The 20,250-nt window shown below is 49.3% G+C and overlaps 1 protein-coding gene across 1 annotated transcript in view; it reads left to right on the top strand.

Moving 5' to 3' along the window:
* The window catches only part of WT1 (WT1 transcription factor), a 48,437-nt gene extending 45,311 nt beyond the window's left edge, over positions 1–3,126 (top strand). The window contains exon 10 of the mRNA XM_037128216.2: positions 2,310–3,126. Coding sequence (XP_036984111.1) covers positions 2,310–2,431 — 122 coding nt within the window. The 3' untranslated portion in view covers positions 2,432–3,126. The remainder of the gene's footprint in view (positions 1–2,309) is intronic.
* Positions 3,127–20,250: the final 17,124 nt, after the last annotated feature.

Here is a 20,250-nt window from a genome sequence, read left to right as displayed (position 1 = left end):
TAAGAACATTGTTTAACAAGGGGCGGGGGCGTGGGTACAGAGCAGAAGGGAGGCGTGAAAGAACCCTTTTCATGAGCGTCCAGAATAAAAGCGAAGAGATAAGTTAGGTCCCTCCTGTTCCCAGTTTGTTGCATCACACTTTTATCACCCAGTTTGATAGGATAATCAACCTTACAGAAGAACAAAAATTCTAACAAGCCAAAAATCTAGCAAGCTAAACATTTATCCTTCTGAAAGTTCATGTTCCACCACCCTGTGTTCAGAGGCCCGAATCCTCTCTCTGCTGAAACTTAATGCTCCAGGAGCTGTCTGTCCTGCTGTCCACCAGACTGACGTTGGCACGTGGCTATTATTTCCTCTACATTAATATCGAGAGGGGAATAGTGCATTGAAAGTTTTTGCTTCTCCACAAGGCTGGTGTGATCCATAATGAAAACAGCACCATCTTTGTTGTGTATTTTATAGCGTGGGAAGGAGAAACCATGCCCAGGTTATTGTTATCTCTACACCAGTCTTGTAAGAAAAGGAGGGCTGGTGTGATTTATCCCCATTTTTCAGATGAGGGGACTGAGGCACATAGCAAGTTAGTGGCTCATGTAAAAGTTCCAAAGCTAGTAAGTAGCAAACCCAGTTTTATCTGCTCCCAGCCCGCCGCATCCCCACTGCCTTCTTTGTTGGAGAAAGGTGTTGGGGTTTGGGGTTCGCTGCCTAGTGCAGGGAGGAAAGAGAATCAAGAAGACAGCCCAAGTCAGCAGAGTTGAGTACCGTTGGTAGGCTGAGGCAAACGAAGACAGTGAGGGGCAGGGCTGGACATGGATACTAACTTTGGCAGCATGGCTGGAGGCGGGGACGGGGCAGCGGGGGCCCGATCAGGCAGAGCAGAGGAACAGGGGTGGGAGGTGAAAGGCACAGTGTTGTGAGCACCCAGCTGCTCAGCCCAAACCAGCCGCACCTGTAGACAGAGTCCAGGCACCTGTGCCCCGGAGTTGGCGGGATGGGCATCTACTTGGCCCGCCCCAGGTGCGTCGGTGTTGTTGCTTTGCCTTAGTCTTGAGCTCATAATTTGGAGGGAAAGAGTTTCCATTCCTTGTACTCCAACCCCCTTCCCTGTGCATGCCTGCATGTGTGTGAAGGGACCCGTGTTCCACGCAGACCGTTTAATGCCACGCTTGGTTGGCCCGCGCCCCCCAGTTCTGACCCTGGGCTGGCACCTCCCCTGGGACATTTCTCTGTGCTCGTCCTGCCCAGGAGTCCTCAGAAAAGACACAGTGGGACCAGTGATATCCTGAGATCCCCCAGGCGGCTTCTGTGGCATTCGTACTTAGCATGAAGTCGCAGCTCTATTCCCGTTACGGCTAGGCCCAAAAGGTGGGAGACGCCAAGTTTCTGGGCTTTGAAATTACACTGACCTGGACCTGAGTCTTGCCTGGGTCTGCCCTCCCAGGGTGTCCACCTCATTCGTGGAGTAGGGGAAACAAGCTCCCCTCACCGAGGTGTCCTGTGCGGTTCACGAGGCCAGGCGTGTGCACACAATGCCCAGCACAAGGCACTTGATAAATGCTTCTCTTCCCCACACAGAAGGTGGCGCGAAGGGAACTTCTGAAAGCACCTCAGATGGAAAGCTCGATCTTTTCGGCAAGCTTGTTAAAGATCTCAAGACTATGCCTGAACTAGAATTTTTGTGTGGCAGGAATTACGCTCTGATTGACACTTGAAGGAAAAAGACACAAACACCATGCGCACTGGTATCAGTGATTTGTTTAAAACTTCTCAGCCTGTCCAGGACTCTGTGTAGACAGAGACAGTGAGAGAGAAGTGTAGGCAGTGACGGTGACCCTGTGTAGCCAGAGAAGCTGCCGTCACAGCTCCCCCACTGGATGACGGTTAGTCAGCAATATCCAGGGTGACTGTGCTGAGACCCTGGGAGCCCCCTTAACCTCAAGTCCCTACTTGGACAGCAGAGGGAAAAGCATACACAGTTCACAAAACAGACTAACAGGAGAGGCTGAACCAAAGTCCCCCACAGTCAAAGAGGACTTACCTACACAATTCCATTCATGGTCTCCTGTTTCCCAAGTCTTTTGACTTAATAATGCTGATAATTTTTTAATAGTACTTTCATCCATGAGGCCTCCGTGGTGCGGCTGTTTCAGAGCCGCCCCTGAAACGAGCCTGGTGTGTTAGCTGAGGGACAGAACTAGGGGGAGTCTGGAGCGGGAGCCTTGTGATGACTTAACGTGGGGCTTTGGAGGGTTGAACTGGCCCCATCTTTTCCACGGCGAGTATCTGACTGGCAATTGTGCCCACAGGTGAAAAGCCCTTCAGCTGCCGGTGGCCCAGTTGCCAGAAAAAGTTTGCACGGTCGGACGAGCTGGTCCGCCATCACAACATGCACCAGAGAAACATGACCAAACTCCAGCTGGCACTCTGAGAGGTCCCACCCAGGGACGGCTCTGTGTCCCAGGCCGGACACAGCATGGGGACTGCTTTCCAACCTGACTTTAAAATCCCTCTGCACTCACCTCTCTACGAAGGGAGTGGCAGTTCATCTTCATGCAGCTTCCCAGACAAGATGCGTGTACCACTGGATCCTACCGGCTCTGCCCGGAGAAGGCAGCCTCTGCTCTGCCAACTTGTCGTGTACTCCCAAGGCCCTGGAGAAGCGGTGGACAGTGTCTGGTTCCTTAAAAGCCCGTCGCCGTTTGGTCTGGATTTTCCAGTGTAAGAAGAGGCATTGTTGATAATGTTCCCCCACCCTCTCCTTTTACGCTCATTTTCACTGGGAATGGAGTCATTGTACCATTTTCCATCATAGAATATTTATAGGCCAGGGCATGGGGATGTGTCTGCTAATGTAAACTTTGTCATGGTTTCCATTTACTAACAGCAACGGCAAGAAATAAATCAGAGAGCCAGGCCCTGGGGTGAGTCCCGTCTGGCAGTCCAGAGGCCAGGCAGGCTGGGCGCCACCAGGCAACTTTTAAAACTCGTGTGTTTCAAGCAGCTGGGCAAAGAATCAGAACTAACCAGTACCTCTGCAGAGAAATCTCAGAGAATCTTACCAGTCGTTTAATTCAATGCTAATATTAGCACAATGCTCTTAAGAAACTGTGCTTGAAGATCTGAGATTTTGGTTTTGTGTTTATTTCTGACTTTCTGAGTTGTAGTCATCTACATCTTCAGAGATGTACATATCTCCTCACACAAAGGAAATAGAATTCATTTCCGTCATTTGGAGTGTCCTTAGAGTGCTTAGAGTGTACAGGCCACGCTGGTTATGTGGCTTCAAGTTGTAAAAATTAAAGCGGCTCTAAAAGAAATAGGGGCTGATCCAGGACCTCCGCCGAGAAGACTGTTCTTAAGTAACTTAAGTGACTTTTAGTCTACAAGTATATGTGCAAAAAAAGGATACTTACTAGTGGGAGGTAATCCATTGTTTAAAGGTAATTGGGTGTGTGTGTGTGACTTTTTTTTTCGGTTTTTTAAGGGAGGGAGTTTATTATTTACTGTTGCTTGAAATTATTGTGTAAATATATATATTGGATAATGATTTGCTCTTTGACAGCTAAAGTTAGGAAATGTATAAATGTTAGCTGCATCACTGTCTTGGTGTTGATCTTACAACGTATCAATGATAACACTAAACATGTAACCTGCATTTTTTCACTCCGCTCTCCATTAAAGTCTTTGAAAGGAAAGTGGCAAGATTCTGTCAGCTGTATCGAGTTTGAATCGTGAGGACAGTTGAGCCTCTCTTGAAGAGGTAGGAAGATTCTGCCGGCATCAGTGGCCACTGGCGGAGTCTGGCCAGGTCCTGAGCATTATTTATTTCTCTCTGTCAAAATTGAGGAGGGAATTATCCATCCTAGAAGCAGCCAGAGAGCCCTGTCTTCCGCTTGCATCACGAAGTGATCACGCCGGTGCTGCAGTTGAATGGGCTTGTGGACAACATGGGAATTGTGTTTTAGGGTCTGTTTGAATCAGCCTATCATGGCATCGCTTCTTATTCCAAGTCAGCAAAGGGGTGTAGAGAGACGCCAATGCTCATGGGTCCTTTTTGTAAAGTTCATCTACACGCTACACGCTGAACACCCATTGCCAGTGAGTTTACAGCGGTAGTTGCTGTAAATCAGCTCAGCAGGTTGAAAACTGCTTAGACTTTGAAGGGCGGCCAAGTGTGAAAGCAAAGATCTACATTATCTATCAACCATAAATTCTGTTTCCTGTTCTGGTGTGCGGTTTTTCTGTTGTCAATAAGGAGATTAATCTTGGAGCCTGCACGTATTGTAGGTTTCATCTCTTCCTTTACAATGTGTTGTGAGCAGCAGGTAGCTCAGCCACGGACACTCTTTTCTGCCTTGAAGTGCAGCTTAAAGGTCTGGCCGCCTGCACTCAGGTCCTGGGGGCCCCTCTTATGTTGCATCTGGCTCTTGCATCACTGTTAATTATAGCGAGGGTGGTGACTCATTTGTATTAGCCCTTTTTATCTTTTCCTGCCAGAAGACAGCCTTTCTCTGGAGAAGCTCAGGACAAGCATGGCAAACGTCAGCGAGTCCCAGGGAGCCAGGTTTCACAACAAAAGCAAAGTCATATTGTTTCAATGGCACGAGGAAAACCAGAAATTCTCACGTTACCCCGGCAGTTTTGCTCACACTTAAGGTCATGGGCTTTGGAAAGCAGACCAACCTGGGTTCTAACCCTGAGTTCCCTGTTTCCTCATCTGTGATACAGAGACGAAAGAGGGCCCTGCCTGACAGGGTTGGAGTGAGGATTAAATGAAAAAGGAAAAAAAGCATGAAACCATCTAGTACACAGCAAAGGCTTAAGAAATATTATCTAGGGAGATGACGCCCCACCTGCTGATTTCCTTTATCTCCCGCTCTCCCAGGCATGGCCTTGCAGGGTCAGGCATCGTCACAGGTCAGCTCTGCAAGATAACAAGCAAATCCATTCCGTGTGCCCCAAACCAGAGTTCAGGTTTATAGACAGAGGGCTCTTGCCAGCCTCCCCACAGAGACTTGCTTTGTGCCTTTTGTAAAACCCTTGGTGCCACTGAGCGTGTGTTTCCGAGACCCACAGTGGTGACCACTGGCAGACTGTCAGGATGGAAGCTGGAGCTTCCGTGCACAGCCTGGGCTCCAGGTACAGCCTGGCCTAGAGGTGCAGGTTTAGTACATTGTGCAGGTGCAGTTCTCAAAATGTGCACTTTCCATCTTGCTTTACTATAGTGCTAGTTCAGTACATTGTTCAATGGGTTTTTTTTTAAAGCTTTTATTTATTTATTTATCTTTAAAGGGGAAGGAGAGAGGGAGAGAAACATCAATGTACGGTTGCCTTTTGGGTGTCCCCTGCTGGGAAATGGCCTGCAGGGAACTGGCCTTCAACCCAGGCATGTGCCCTGACTGGGAATTGAACCGAGATCCTCTGGTTCGCAGGCCTGTGCTCAATCCACTGAGCTACACCAGCTGAGGCGTTCAATGTTTTTAAAAGGCCACCTTCAGTCTCCCCTCACTGTCCCCCAAGGATCTTCCCAGGCCGTTCTAGTCACCCCCAGCACTCTCACCCCTGGGTGCGGTAGCACTCAGACCGTGTGACGGTAAATGGTGTCCCATGCGAGTGAGTTGTTTTCCCATCCAGGACAATCTGTAAGGCGGACAGGACGTGTGTTATTCCCACTTTACAGCTGAGGCAGCTGAGGGTCTGTGAAAGTCGGCGGCTGGGGCAGAACTCGGTCTTGGTGCTCTGTGCTCATTTCCCTCCCAAACGTGCCTGACGGTCTGACTTGCGCTCTGCTCCATTGTTCCATATCTGTGAGTCACATCTTCCCCACCGCGAGGGAGCTTCTAGAGGGAAGAAGCCGATCTCCCTTTCCTGTGTTGCTTACATCAGGGCTTCTCAACCTTAATAGCTGTGGATATTCCCTAAGGAATCTGTTCAAGTGCAGACTCAGATTCGGAAGTTCTGGGGCGGAGCCTGAGGATGTGCATTTCTAACCAGCTCCCAGGCGGTCCCCACCCTGCTGGACTGTGGACCGCAGTTTACATGAGGATCCAAAGGATGGCTCGTAAATCCTTGCTGAAAGGTGACTGATGGGATTTGCACTGGACAATCCCAAGACTACACAGAACCCTTCTAGAGTGGCCTGGGGCTCTGCTGTGACGGCCCAGGGGGCTGCGGGTCAGGACGTCCGTGCTGAAGGCAGAATTGTATGTGATACCCCAGGTGCATCCATCCATGCGGAGGTTTATTTTCAAACAGTCTGTCCCTCCTCTCAGTGATTTTCCACAATGGCAGGAGACCTCTCCAGGTAACATAAGGTGTGGTGCATGGCCACACCCGCATATCCGGTCTTTGTGCCTCTTTCGGGCCTCCTGACACAGACTGCAATCTTGCAGCTTTGGGCGGGTTCAGTGCTGTGAGCCAGCAGCCTCATCAGCAGCCTCACCAGCAGGCAGGAATGTCCCGTGCCTTGCTGCTGCTGAGAACCCTTGCTTAGCTCTCTTGGGTCCTGAAGGGCAAAGGCAAGGACTCCTAGAGGCGTGTTCTCCCTGCTGGGTGGGTGTTCACAACTCTGATCTTGGGCTAACAGGTCTGCCAGGGAGGGGTGTGTGTATGTGCAAACCAGCGGTTCTCAGCTGGGGGCATCTTTCTTCACACCTGTGGCAGGCAGAGTGGCCTGTGGGGATTTCCCCCAGGTAAATGTGGAAGAACCACAGTAAGGTGATCCAATCCCTGAGGACACAGGAAGGTCTTGGCCCTTTTCAGTCAGGTCTTTGCTTCTATTTTATTTATCAAGTGATTAAAATCTGTGCAAAACTTAATAAATCCATTTAAATCATCATGATGATGTCGACCACACCCGATCTGATTTCTTGCACTGAGGAGCATGTAGCTGCTTCAGTGGAGAGCTCTACACTTTTCAAGTAAAATCAAGATTCTGTTAGTTTTCCAGCTGGCCTTGAGAAGGAAAGACAGCCAGACAGTATAGGAAGGGTCTGGAAACCCACCAGACCAGCCTCTGGACAGCCATACACAGTCACGACCCCACAAATAGCGCCAGGATTCGGAGTCTGGCGAGGGGATGAGGACCACTTCTGAGGACCAAGACTCTGGAAAGTTTGTGTCTTGAAGCACCATCTGAAAAATCAGCCAGCTCTGAGTGGCAGTCTTACAAAGACAGATCTCCAATGCAAGGAGCTAAGGCAGACCAAATTAGCCAACGGGAGTTTAAGGGATAAAGGAGATATTTTTATGGAGCAGGGGAGGACTGAAGGATGGTCGCAGAGGATGGGGGCTGAGATGAGTGTAGAGGGTGGGCTGGTCGGAGCAAGTGGCTTCTCCTCCTCACAGTGTCCTGGGAGCACTGGTGAGGTTGACGCTGAGCAAGAGGGACGGTCTGTCACGGCAGGGATGCTGGGGGCCACAGGGGAAGCGGTTGGACTCCAGGAGAAAGGGGACGGGGGGGGTGGAAAGAGGGAGACAACTCGGGGAAGAAACATGAGACAGATGAGGAATGGAGTGCGGACGTCGGGGAGGTCCGACAGGAAGAGGGGCTTCTGTCTGACAGGGCCTGACCTGTGTGTGAACCCCCCACCCCCGTCTCCCACCCCACCAGCTCTCTGAACACACAGCCAGGGCTTTCCCGGATCAGTGATGCTCAAGTGCTAACATGAAAATGGTGATAATGGGCATCACTTATTGGACCTATATGGACAGGCCAGTGACATTTTACATGAACTCTCCTATTGAGAACATTCCCATTTTACAGATGATGAAACCGAGGCTCTAAGAAGTGCCTCACGCAGGGTCACACAGCTCACGTATGGTGGAGTTGAGAGTCTAACCCAACGCTGACTCAAAACACACGTTCTTCACGCATGCGCTGCACTGTTCGTATCTCCCTCATCTTGGGGCATGCTGGCCCCGAGAGCTGGAGGGGCAGGGATGCGACAGCAATGCCTTCTTGCCCGCATGCTTGTCGGGATACTAGGAACCTTCGTCCAGTGCCCAGAGAAAGGGTGGACATGATTGGCAAAACGTTCCCTCCTCCCGTGCCCAGTCGTGGAGGCTGTTTGTAAAATATGTTTTCATTCAATATTTTATATTAAATACCGGAACTTAAGAAATGACATAGCATAATGTTAGCCGGACAGTGATAAAAGGGGAAAATTGAGAAATGCATTTAAAAGTTCAAGGTCAATGAGTACTTTTTAAAAGCAGCATCCTGCTTTCCCAAGGAGCTCTGCGTCAGAGGCAGCGGGCTGAGGAAGCTGTTGGTTTCCAGCGAGGGAGGGGGTGGGGCGAACCTCCTGGCCGCGTCCCATGGACAGATCGGTCGCCTCGTCTCAGCAGGCAGCCTCCATTTTTCCAAGGTGTCTCTGGGCCCTGACCGACAAACAAAGAGGTCCAGGGAACCTGTCACAGATGTCTCCTGTCCCATTTTTCTGAGGCATAGAAATATAGAGACCCATGTCAGTGGCCTTTATTACTCAATGTAGGCACAGCCTTCCTTCCAGGCCTGACCCAAGCAAACCCCTCTCTGCAGGGGTTGAGGGGTTTGTCGCTCCCTGGTGACGGTTTATGGCGGTCTAATCAGGGGGCAAAATCCAAAGGGGCTGCCCTGGTCCGAATCTGCCTCTGTCCAGCACCAGCTTGAGTGAGGCTGAGTTTACCTCTTCCTGTAGCTTCGTCCTGATCAAGATGCCTTTGCATTCCCGGGGTGGGCATGGCAGAGTGTGTTCAGAGGGAGATTCCTGACACCTCGACCCGGACACAGCTGCTGCCAAGAATCTCCAGGCAGGGATTCCTAGGTCCTGGGAGAAGCAGCAGAGCAGATGTGCATTTTTTAAAAATATTTATTTATTTTTAGAGAGAGGGTAAAGGAAGGAGAAAGAGTGGGAGAGAAACATCAATGTGTGTTTGCCTCTCATGTGTCCCCCACTGAAGACCCAGCCCACAACCCAGTCATGTGCTCTGACTGGAAATCGAACCAGCGACCCTTTGCTTCACAGGCCTGTGCTCAATCCACTGAGCTACACCAGCCAGGACTCAGATGTGCATTTTGAAAGGCCTTCCCCATGCACAAGTTCCAGAAATATCCAACCACTCGTGTCAAGACACATGGTTCTCTTTGCTGGTCCAGCCCCTGGCCTGTCCCACTGTTTACCTCTGACAGGAACAGCCTAGAAAGGCCCAGAGCCAAAGATGAGGACTGTTGAAAGCTCATGGGACAGTCAAGTTCTCGGGGAGGGAGGGACAGCTCAGCAGGGCAATGCAAAGGTTAAGAGAACAGGCTTCGCCATTCACACCTGGGAGCCATGACGCCCCTTCTGAACCCCAGATCATCTGCTCCAGAGGCAGTGCCGAACACAAAGGGGGTGCCACGGGAGCTCAGCCCACGTACTCTCAGTCAAAAGCAACCAGGTTTCTTAGGTCAAAGCCATTCAAAAAGGATTGACCCCAGGGCCTGGCCTCCACTGGCCCTGGGCCACCTCCGCCAGGGAGCCAGGGTTCTGCCTTGCTGGGCCCTGGCTCACCCGTCAGCCATGTACAACCTCCCCCTGTGAGGCAGACACCACTCCTTGTGGGGCTGAGGGACTGGGCACACAGGGCCCTTCCCTAGCTCTTCAGAGAGGAGGCTGCTGTCGGTGGCACTGGCTGGAGTCCACCCGATGTCAGGCCGACGCTCCAGGTGAGCGGCGGCATCCTTCCTACAAAGGTCCTCTCTGAACGCGTCAAAACACCTCCCGCTGGTTTCAACTTCCGGAATGAGAGGAGAGGAAGGAAGTACTCAGATGCCTTGCCATAGGCATGTCTTTTTCGCCTGGAGCTGGTCAGCAGGTGGGACAGTATCAAGGAATTGGGAGATGCCAAACTGGCAACATCTTGCCTCCTAAGTTGCTAGCTTCATTTCTCAGCTGCTCCACATGAGCAGATTGCTGGCTCAAATAACCAAAAGCAGTGGGGATCAAAAGCTCTGGTACTGGGTTCTAAGATGAATTTATAGAGCATATGCCTGTGTGTGTGTGTTTTAAACCACAGTGGTGCCCTGGCTGGTGCGGCTCAGCAGAGTGAGCTCCAGACTGCAAAACAAAGGGTCGTTGGTTCGATTCCCAGTCAGGGCACATGCCTGGGTTGTGGGCCTGGTCCCCAGTAGGGGGTGCATGAGAGGCAACCACACACGGATATTTCTCTCCCTCTCTTTCTCCCTCCCTGCCCCTGTCTCTAAAAATAAATAAATAAATAAATAAAATCTTTAAAAAAACCAACATAGTGGTAAATTCATCTCTCCAATTATGGTCGTCTCCAGATGCTACTAAGCCTGCATGAAGCTGAAAAGTTTGCACATTTATCTGACCATCTGTTGCCAAATCTTCAGCTATTCAATGTCATTTTTGTCTCTGAGCCCTCTACACTTGTCCTTTTAGGGTTATAGGCTCTGTGGATACATGAAACTCAGTGTCATTCCCTGTATCTGCCACCTAGCAGCCCCATGACTCTGAACAGGTTGACTTACCCCTTAGCTTGCTCATCCATAAGGTGACTTCACAGGACAGTTACATGCGTTAAGTGAGGCAAAGCACTTGGCCTGGTGCTTGGCTCATAATTCCAAGTCAATAAATAGCAGTGCTTTTCCTTGTGATTTTGTCCTTGACACTGTGGACACACACTGGGTGTGTGGCTTGGCATGCCCTAGGGGGCCTCTTGGCCAAGCAGGGCCCTCATCTCCCAGCTGGAAGTCAAGGGGCGGCCAGGGCAACGTCAGCATGGCCCCTGTTTAGGCAGGGTGAGTCTGAAGGCCCTTTCCTGCTGTGCGCAGGCATTCCTTGCTGACTCCGTGAGGCGGCATGCAAACATCAGGCGAGCTCGGTACCATGCCCCAGGCCGCCAGGATGCACTCCTGGAGGCAGATATGTGGAGGCTCCAACCCATCAGAAGAATTCATTAGGACAGTCTGTGATATGGTGCTGAAACCGGAGGCTTGTTCACTGAGCCCGGGATGGGGAAGTCTCGTCCCTGCTGAACTTCTACGGCTGATAAAGGCAGCCTCTGCTGGCAGATTTCATTTTTCACTGGGCCATCTGCATCCAGTCAAGGATAACGTGTCTTTCTGAAAAAGTTCCTTGCCAGTGGCAGTCCTGTACAACCTCCCCCTGTGAGACAAGACACTACTCCTGGTGCCTGGGGTCACAATGAAGGTGCGGTGTCAACAAACCAGGGTCATTGTAATATACACACAAGGAAGCATCGAAGGAGCTGTGGTGTTTATGTGCCTGATGCCCTGTTGCTTTTTATCAGCCCAAGCCATTGCTATTGAGCTCCGCGTTAGCTGGTCTATAAATCTTCAAGGTGGTGTTTTTTGTTTTCTGAGTTTTGTTGTTGCTCTTGTTGGCTCATACCCACTGTTTCTGTAGAGAGCATCACTATTCCCTCTAGTCATCCTTGCTCTCCATCCTTCCTCTCGCTCTCCTCTTTTTATTCCCTCCTTCTCTTTCCCTCTTGCAGGTCAGAAGTTCCCAGTTTGAGAGAGTCATTCTGGGCCTTCCCTCAGATGCTTGGCTTCTTGTGGCAGGTCCTGAGGGGACATCCTGGAGGACACTCCCTGCCTGCAGTCCATCCTTCCTGCCTGTGGAAGGCCCAGAGCTCTGGGGAGCTTAAGATCAAGTTCCGGTCTTGAAAACTCCACCCCACCCCTTTTTGCGATTGCCCAAAATTTAAGGCCAAGTACAGTGGTTCTGGGTCTCCCCAGAACATCCCTTCAGAGCTGAGATTGGCCACAGGGGGCTGTCCCCTGAGATGGTCAGTTCCTGCCCACAGAGGCATAAGAGACGTACCCTACTAGCCACTGTCGCCAAACTACTCCCACAAAAACTGCTTCTATGGGCCTTCTGAGACATGAACGTGTACACTAGGTTAAGGAGTGATGTCACTCACTGCCTAACCTGAAATCAGAGATAAGCTTTTGTGACTTTGTTCACTTAGCAAACATCTACTGTGAGCCTCCTGTGGGTTTGACCCCCTAGTGCAGAGGTGAAACGGGCATGGCCCTCACCCCAAGGGCTCCCCAGTACAGCTGGAGAAGCAGAAACTTAAACAGATGAACAGACATGGGCCAAGGGTCAAGAGTGAGCTTTGCCTAAAGAGGCTGGAGAAGTTTAACAGTGAGTATTCTTGGCCTGCTAGTAAAGGATGTACAGGAACATCTCAAAGGAAGAGGAAGGGAAGAACATTCTGGTTTGAAGGAACTGCAAGAATTAAAAGAGGGAATATCTTGATATGCCTGGCGCCACAGTGGGGAGGAGGACACCAGGCCATTGTCTGAAAAGACTCCTGCTTTCTCAGGGTGGCGTCCCCTCAGAGCTGGCCATCCAATGCCATACAGAGCTGGCTCATGAGCTGACTGTTAAACATTCAAGAATTTTACAAGCCACAGGTTAAAGCATTAGTAGGTTGAATTGCGAGTATTTTCACGTGGAAATTAGCAAGTGCTACAAAGCAGAACTGCTTCCGTCAGTCTCTTTTCCATACAGCCAGTTTACGACACAGCACCGTAGGCTACCCTGGGCGGTGGGCGCGTAGTTACATCCCGAGAGAGCCTGTGCATCATGTCTCCTCGTGCCCAGTTATTCTCTTCTGCCAGGAAGGCCTGGCTACAAGATTCTTCTTAAGCATCTGGTTTTCAGAGAGAGGGTCTAACGAGAAACAGAAAAAAAATTCTTCCTGTTTTGAAGGTGGCTTGGTTTGTACAAGCCCTCCCCCTGCGTCACACCATATTCTCGACCTACTGCCCACAGGCCTGTTCTAAAGCCTCCCTGGGCCCTGTGCCAGTCAGTCCCCACTGAGATCAGTCCAGCGCCCCTGATTCCTTTCTCATGGACAGTCCGGACAACACTGTCCAGGAAGAACTCCTGCTGGGCAGGGGCTGCGCCCCAAACCCAGGGATCTCAGTTCAGCCAGTGTCAAGAAAGGACAAACTTTTTAGCAATGTTTTGATTGACCAGTTATTTCATCGTCAACTGACACAGGCTTGGTTGTGATAATTGTGTGCATGGTTGCTCAGGCCCTATAATCTTTGGCCACAAACAATTGTCCCTATGCAGTGTGACAGAGAAGCCAAACAAAACAGGTTCAGATTGTGGCTTTGCTGCTAACCCGTGGTGATGAGTGACTTAACTTCTCTGAATCTTACTTTCTTCATCTGTGTAATGGGAATAAGACCCTCACTTCATAGGGTTGTTGTAGGCTTTGCTATTTAATGTCTTTTCCCTTCCCTTTGGGCTCTGACCACTTTCCAGCCCCTGCCTTATCCTCATGTAGTGCGTGGAGGCTAATGATGACTTTTAAAAAATCCGTGATGCATCTCCTACATTTCTTCTGCTGGTCCCCATGGGGGGCATATTCTGTAGGTCAGGAGAATAGTTAGTGACCCATCGGGGTGACCAACTGGAGAGGACCTGTGGCTGTGGCTTTATGATCACCAGGTTCTAATCCCTCTGAACCTATAAAATGTGGGTAATAATAGCATTCCCCTCTTGGCTTTGTAGTGAGAATCAAATGAGATAATGCATTTAAAGTGTTCAGCAATTTTCCAGGCACACTGTAAGCCCGCAGTGATGGGAGGTGCTGTGACTTAACTTGCTATGACTAAATACAGTTGAATAGATTCTGAGAGTCAAAGGACCCCAGGAATGGAGGGGAGCTTAGAATCCTCTGTGTACAAAGAGACCAAGTGCCCCCAGATGAGTCGCAAAGCCAGGATTCAAATCCGGGTATCCTAAATCAGATTCCGGAGTTCACCAGATCCAGCCAGTAGGCGATGGTTAATCCTTGTACTGGACTTTTTTTTTCCCTACCAAAGCTGAAAGACAAGAACTACCCCAAAGGAAGATAATTAATATTTGGTTTGCTATTTTGAGACTAATTAGGACTTGCATCTCTGTGCTCCCCGGGGGAAGAACTTCAAGAGGAGGCTGGGGCTTTGTTTCCAGAAATATAGAAGCTGTTCCTTGTTGCTGCTGAGCACAGCCCCGGTGGGGAACAGAGTCCCTGAGAGCTGACGGGACATACATCATCCGGGAGTCTGGCTGCTCTAAGCCAGATACAAATCCAGGCGAGACCCAGCATTGGGACTGCATCTTTCTCTTCAGCAAAATGAGACATTTTAGCAGATAAGACAAAGCTGGGGAAATTGGCAAAAATCAAACATCAGCCTCCAAATAAATGTATTTGGAGCAGAATGTTGACCATATGTATACCGCGTAAGAGTGACTTTTGAATAGATTTTCCCTCTTTTATTCTTTTTCTGCATGTTTATTTTGGCCATTAGCTCAAGATGACTATTGACATTCTCAGTTGTTGAAAATCTGCCTTTAGGGGCTGGCCCCGGTTTTGCATTTTTTTGCCCTTGTTTTCATCTGAAACACCCAGGACACATAAGCGTGGGAAGGGGGTGTGAGGGGACAGCGTCACTCTGTCTTATGTGGTTTGCACAACGCCTTTACTTCAACTTTTATTCAGTGCAGCAGAGTGGGGAAAATCCAAGTCCTGGGTTTGCGTCCAGCTCTGCCCTCTGCTCACATGAGCCTGAGCGAGCCGTTGGGCCTCTCTAAATCACACCCTCCTGTCTAAAAAGGAAACAATAATAGTACTTGCCTGTGTCAGCCTGGGTCCAGTCAGGAGACAGAAAGCACAGAGTGATTTGCACAGGGGTGGTGTAATCTAAAGCATTACACTCTGATAGATGAGTAACTATAAACACGTGAGGAGAGTTCTAAAGGGCACCTAAGGGCAGAGGGAAAGCACCCAGGGAAGGACAAGCCTGGGATGGGGAGGCCTTCCCTGAGGCTGGGATTCAGACTTAGTTGGAGAAGGTGTGGTTGCATCTCCCTGGGAGGCAGAGCGGTTCCCTGGTTGCTTGGTGCAGAGCTGGTCTGTAGTCGCCAGGCAGGAGGAAGCAACCCTCCCAAGGTACAGGTGAGCCAAGGTGGGCAGACGAAGAAAGGTAGGGTGTTGAGAGTCCGCTCCCTGGCAAAGTGACCCTTGGTCTAGAGTGTGTGGGATGGATGCTGGGAGGGCTGGGGAACAATCCTCTGATCTGCCAGGCAAGCCAGGGTACAGGGCACAGGTAGGCAGGTGCACAGGAAAGTTAGGGGTGAGGCTGGAGTGCCTGCATCGGGGAGGCCACAGGGAGGTGGTCACTGAGCTCTGGGCAGGGCCGAGAGGTTGCCGAGGGACTGACTGGGCACTCTGGGTGGGGCAGAACGCCACGGGGTGTCCCCAAACACGCACAGGTGGATGCGTGGAGCTGCAGGAGCAAGCAAAAGCAAAACTGCAGCAGAAGCATCGTGTAATGTCTCTTCATCGCCCTCTACTGACAAAGCTTAGCACCATGCTCCGTGTCAAGGAGAAATGAGTCCAGGCAATCTTTGCAAAGCAGGTACTGAAGGATGAATTTGGAGCTGAGAGGCAATAAATGAACTGGCACATGACCTCAAAGAGCCATCTGAGGGATTAAATGAAAGAGGCCACGTAGGGTCCTTAGCCGATGTCAGGGAACTTTTAGTACATGGAATCGGTTCTCCTGATTCCTGCCAGGGAGAATCAATCCACATTTTCCAAACGTGGCCTTTAACTTATGTGATTAAAAACTCAATTGTTTAATGCAAAACTGGCTCAGAAGAACAGCCTGAATATCCTGTAAAAGCTAATGATGAAAACAATCCCACGGGCCAGAGTCTTGTTATGGTGATAATTAAGAAGTGGCACCGTTAGAGAAGCTTTCTGGGTGGCTGTGTCCTGAGCTGCTCTTGAATAGGATTGTAATGACTGGCCCCCTGTAGCCCCGCCCCACCAAGATTTACAGTGATGCTGAGGTAGTCCCCAACAGGGACCCCTGTTTGTGTTGATTGGCACCCTCCCTCACCCCAATCTCTGGCCTTGTTTCCTGATACTTCATTCCTATGTTTCCCGGAGTGAAGGCTTCATTGGGTCCCCCAACCTTGTGAACAGATACATTGAAGGGGACCCCAGAGGCCACCTGTTCTGACTTCATTTTTCAGAGAGGTGGAGTCAATTGCCCAATGTCATCCAGGTCTAGGTTGGACAATGTCTGGAATCCAGGTCTTCTGGGTGCACCACACTGTCGTCTGCAAAGGGCAGGCAACAAATGGGACTGTATGTGTTTTATAGCCTGACATCGAATTTCCACAGATGAACTACTGCAGGTATGTGTACTGGTTTGGATGGTCTCCCCAAATTCGCATCCATCTCCAGACCTCAGAATGCAACTTTACTCGTGAACACGGTCCTTGCAGTTGTGATGAGTTAAGATGAGGTCATACTCGAGTAGGATATGTTCTTCGTGCAATGTGACAGGTGTCTTTACAGGAAGAGTGAAAGAGACACGAAGACACAGGGAAGAAGGCCATGTGGAGACAGAGGCAGAGACTGGAGCGATCACAAGCCAACGGTCACCAAGCATTTCCGGCAAGCGCCAGAAGCAAGGAGTGGGACATGAGAGGCCCCAAGAAGGACTCTTTAGATTTCTGCCCCCCAGAACTTCGTAGACAGTAAACACATTTCTGTTGTTTTAAGACACCTGGTTGTGGGAGACTTAATACAGTGTGTAGAGGAACATCCAGAGGCTCATGCGCCAGGACACATGGGGCCTAATGCATAGCCAAAGTCATGGGTCATGTTCCAAGGCAAATTTTATCTCAAACCATCAGCTTCCCCATCAGGATCGATCAACCAGGCATCTGCCGTACACTCACCCATCGCTCCGGGTGGGGCCGCTGTGGGAGATGCTGGAGTTCCGAGAGGCCGCGAAACCGTCGGGTCATGGGGTGGTGGGTCTACTGACATTTGGAGACGACAGTCTTCCTCTCAAGTCAATGCTCCTACTGGGTCGTATGCAACCCCTTTATTACATAAATTCTTCATAGATATCTGGAGGTGGGGGAGGGGGAGAATGACCTGTTAATGGAGGTTATTGTATAAATTCAATTTGTTTTTGATCTGTAAATCTGACAAGGACACAGCACTACCTTACCTGTTGGTAAGGACTTGCTTCCTTACCAACAAGTCATTTAAACTCATCTTTTGTGAAAGAAGATACAAAAAATGAATATTAAATTCTATCAATTAGAATAACACAGCACATGTGAAAAGAGTTGTCCACTATGGTAACATAAGGCTTATTCTGGGAATGGAAGCTGTAATTTGTAGAAACTATTAATAGTTTCCTACTTGACAGGGAAAATATTATTATTATTGTTATTTAATATTTTATTTATTTATTTTCAGAGAGAGGGGAAGGGAAAGAGAAAGAGTGGGAGAGAAACATCAGTGTGTGGTTGCTTCTCATGTGTCCCCCACTGGGGACCTGGCCTGCAACCCAGGCATGTGCTCTGACTGGGAATTGAACCAGTGACCCTTTGTTTCACAGGCCTGTGCTCAATCCACTGAGCTACACCAGCCAGGGCAGAAAAAATTATTTTAGTAAATACAAATATCTTAACAGAAAATCATTTTCCTGATTAAAGTCTTAAAATTTTTAAAGAAAAAATGTCTTCACACACATATTTATACTTGCAAATTAACACAATAATGAGATACCATTTTACATTTGCTAGAATAACTACAAGCAAAAAATGTGATAACACACATATAGTAATCACTCATTCTTTATAAACAGAATTGCAAAGCTGGCCCGTGAACTCTAATGGACCAAATTCTCTTAACACTGCACTTAAAATATCAAATACATACGGATATCTTAACACAAAAATTTGTATATTTGATTCTCTTGCCATTTCCACGTTTATGTATAAAACATTTCGGGTTTCCGAAGTAAGGAAGTTTTCACCCTTTGAGGAAACAATTTCATTGTCCCAAACACTACCTTTGGCGGGGTCGAGCTGGATGCCGACTCCAGAACTGTCCCTGAGACCATTCTGGGTGGGACCCGCTGAGCTTTACTGGTGGTCCCGTATCTCAGCCTCCCCTGAACCCGGTCACACAGCTCCTAACCCTTCTCCCCACTCACAGAAGCCTGCACACCTCCTGATCTGCTGCGTCCCTTGACTGGATTTTGCATTTCTTTGATTCTCAAGATATTTAAATGTCTCCGGTCTAATTTTAAAGGCATTTAAACTTGATAGAATCTTGCATTCTCTTAAAACATTTTTCCAGTCTTGGAGTCCAGCAGATATTAAAAGGTATTAAAACAACACCCATCTGGATTCTGGCTGTTTGTCATTGCATTGTCTGGCCTTGTACTCACAACTCCCGCAGTTATCCTGCTGGCAATGAAGACTGGGCAGGGATTCGAAATGCTGCAACTATTCAGAGGTTAATGTTCCTTGAATTCCATTTTTCTCTTATGAAGTTTCTACATTCATAACGATGATATTTAAAGGAAATAAATTGTCTGTGTTGCCTCATCCGTCATAACACTCTCCCTTGTACCACATGGTACTTTTGCCCAGGAAAATTAATTCTTCTCTCTGAGGGGAAAGCACCAAGATTAAATCACTAGGAGAAATTTCCCCAGCGTTCTTACAGGTGCCTGTGTGCCCAGATGTGTTGACCGAGAACTCTCTTTGGTGGCAATACAAGGTGAAGATCAGAGCCAACTCGTTGCTGATGTCACTGTCGTTGATATCCTGGAGAAAAGATTGCCCCCACCCCTCAAGCCCACCCAGCTTCCCGTTAAAAACAAACCAGCCTGGAGTTCATCTCAGCTCCAATTCACCTCCTGCCTCTTCCGGGGGACATTGGAGAAGTCGGACCCTGGCAGGAACTGCGGAGGCCAGTGCACCCAAGGTGGTTTTGTTTTCTCTGTATTTGGTTAACGTTAGTTAATGCCCCACCTCAGCAGGCAACCTACCCCCCACCCCCATTAGCCCATGGAACTTGGAGTGAGAGCGTGGACATGTATGTAGCTACAGAATCAGCCTTTTCCTTGAGGACCCTCTTTGTCTGCTTTCTTTTTGTCCCACCTTCCCCCAAATGGCTCTCAGGGCAGTTTATGGAAGCACAGCACAGACCTGAATATAAAACTAATGAATAATAATGATAATACCTTATGTTGATTAAGCACTGACTATGTGCCGGCCACTGGGCTAAGTGCTTTTCCTGAATTATTTTGTTTAATCCTCACAAGAACTCAGGCACAGCTGTAGAGCCGACTGCTTCCTAGGCATCTCCACTTGGACCCCCCACAGGTACCAATAAGTCAACACGTTCAAAACAGAATTCTGCATCTTCCCCAGGCCTCGTCCTTCTCCTCCTCCCTGCTTCTAGCCAGAAACCTGGGGGGTCATCCTAGACTCCTTCTTCCTTATGCCCCTACTCAACATCCAATCAATCACTGAGCCCTGACATCCTAAAGCTAAACCTATCTCTCCCTGCCCCCACTTGTCTCCAGCCACCTACCCCCATCACCTGTCATTGGATTACTGTTTAACACCCTCATAACTGTTCTCTCCGTCACAAGCCTTGCCCCCTCCAACCTGTATTGGTGCAGCATCCAAGAGGGACTTTTCTAAAACTCCAGTCAGCTCACCTCACCACCCACTGCTCTGAGGAGAAAGCCTGAACTTCACTGACCTTGGAGCACCTGACTCTTGCAGCCTCGCTCAACAACTTACGGCTCCAGTGAGCTACTTTATTCTGTATTGTCTTTGGGCCTTTGTTCTAATCTTGCCTGGATACCTCCCTCTGTAGTCTCCTCTGCCCATTTCTCCCAAATCTCTAACTCTTATTCATTCTCTAGTTCTCGGCCTGAACAGAGAAGTATTTCCTGACCCTCAAGTCTGCTGTCCCCACGACTGCTCACACAGCCCCGCATTCCTCCTGTCATCACACTTTCCAGAGCGACTCTACACCCTAACCCCCTGTGGTGGACGGAGTAACGGCTCTCCAAAGACATCCCATGCTTTACAACCTGTGAATCTGTTACCTTATGAGGTGAAAGGGACTTTGCTGATGTGATTAAGTGAAAGATTTTAAAATGGGGGGATTGTCTCAGATGATCGAGGTGGAATAAATATCTGCAGAAGGAAAAGGACAGGAAGCAGAGCTCAGAGTGATGCGGGGCCACGAGCCAAGGAACGTGGGCAACCTCTGGGAGTTGGAACAGACTTGGAAACAAATTTTCCCCTAGGAAATCCAGAAAGAATGCAGCCCTGGTGATTTTAGCCTTGTTAAGAATCATTTCAGACTACGGATCCAGAGAATTATAATATA

Source organism: Artibeus jamaicensis, unplaced genomic scaffold (genome assembly GCF_021234435.1).
Source record: "Artibeus jamaicensis isolate MK-2021 breed Jamaican fruit bat unplaced genomic scaffold, CSHL_Jam_final contig_797, whole genome shotgun sequence".
Lineage (NCBI taxonomy): Eukaryota > Metazoa > Chordata > Mammalia > Chiroptera > Phyllostomidae > Artibeus > Artibeus jamaicensis.
The sequence above is the reverse complement of the archived record's forward strand: the minus strand, read 5'-3'. Positions and strand labels throughout refer to the sequence as shown.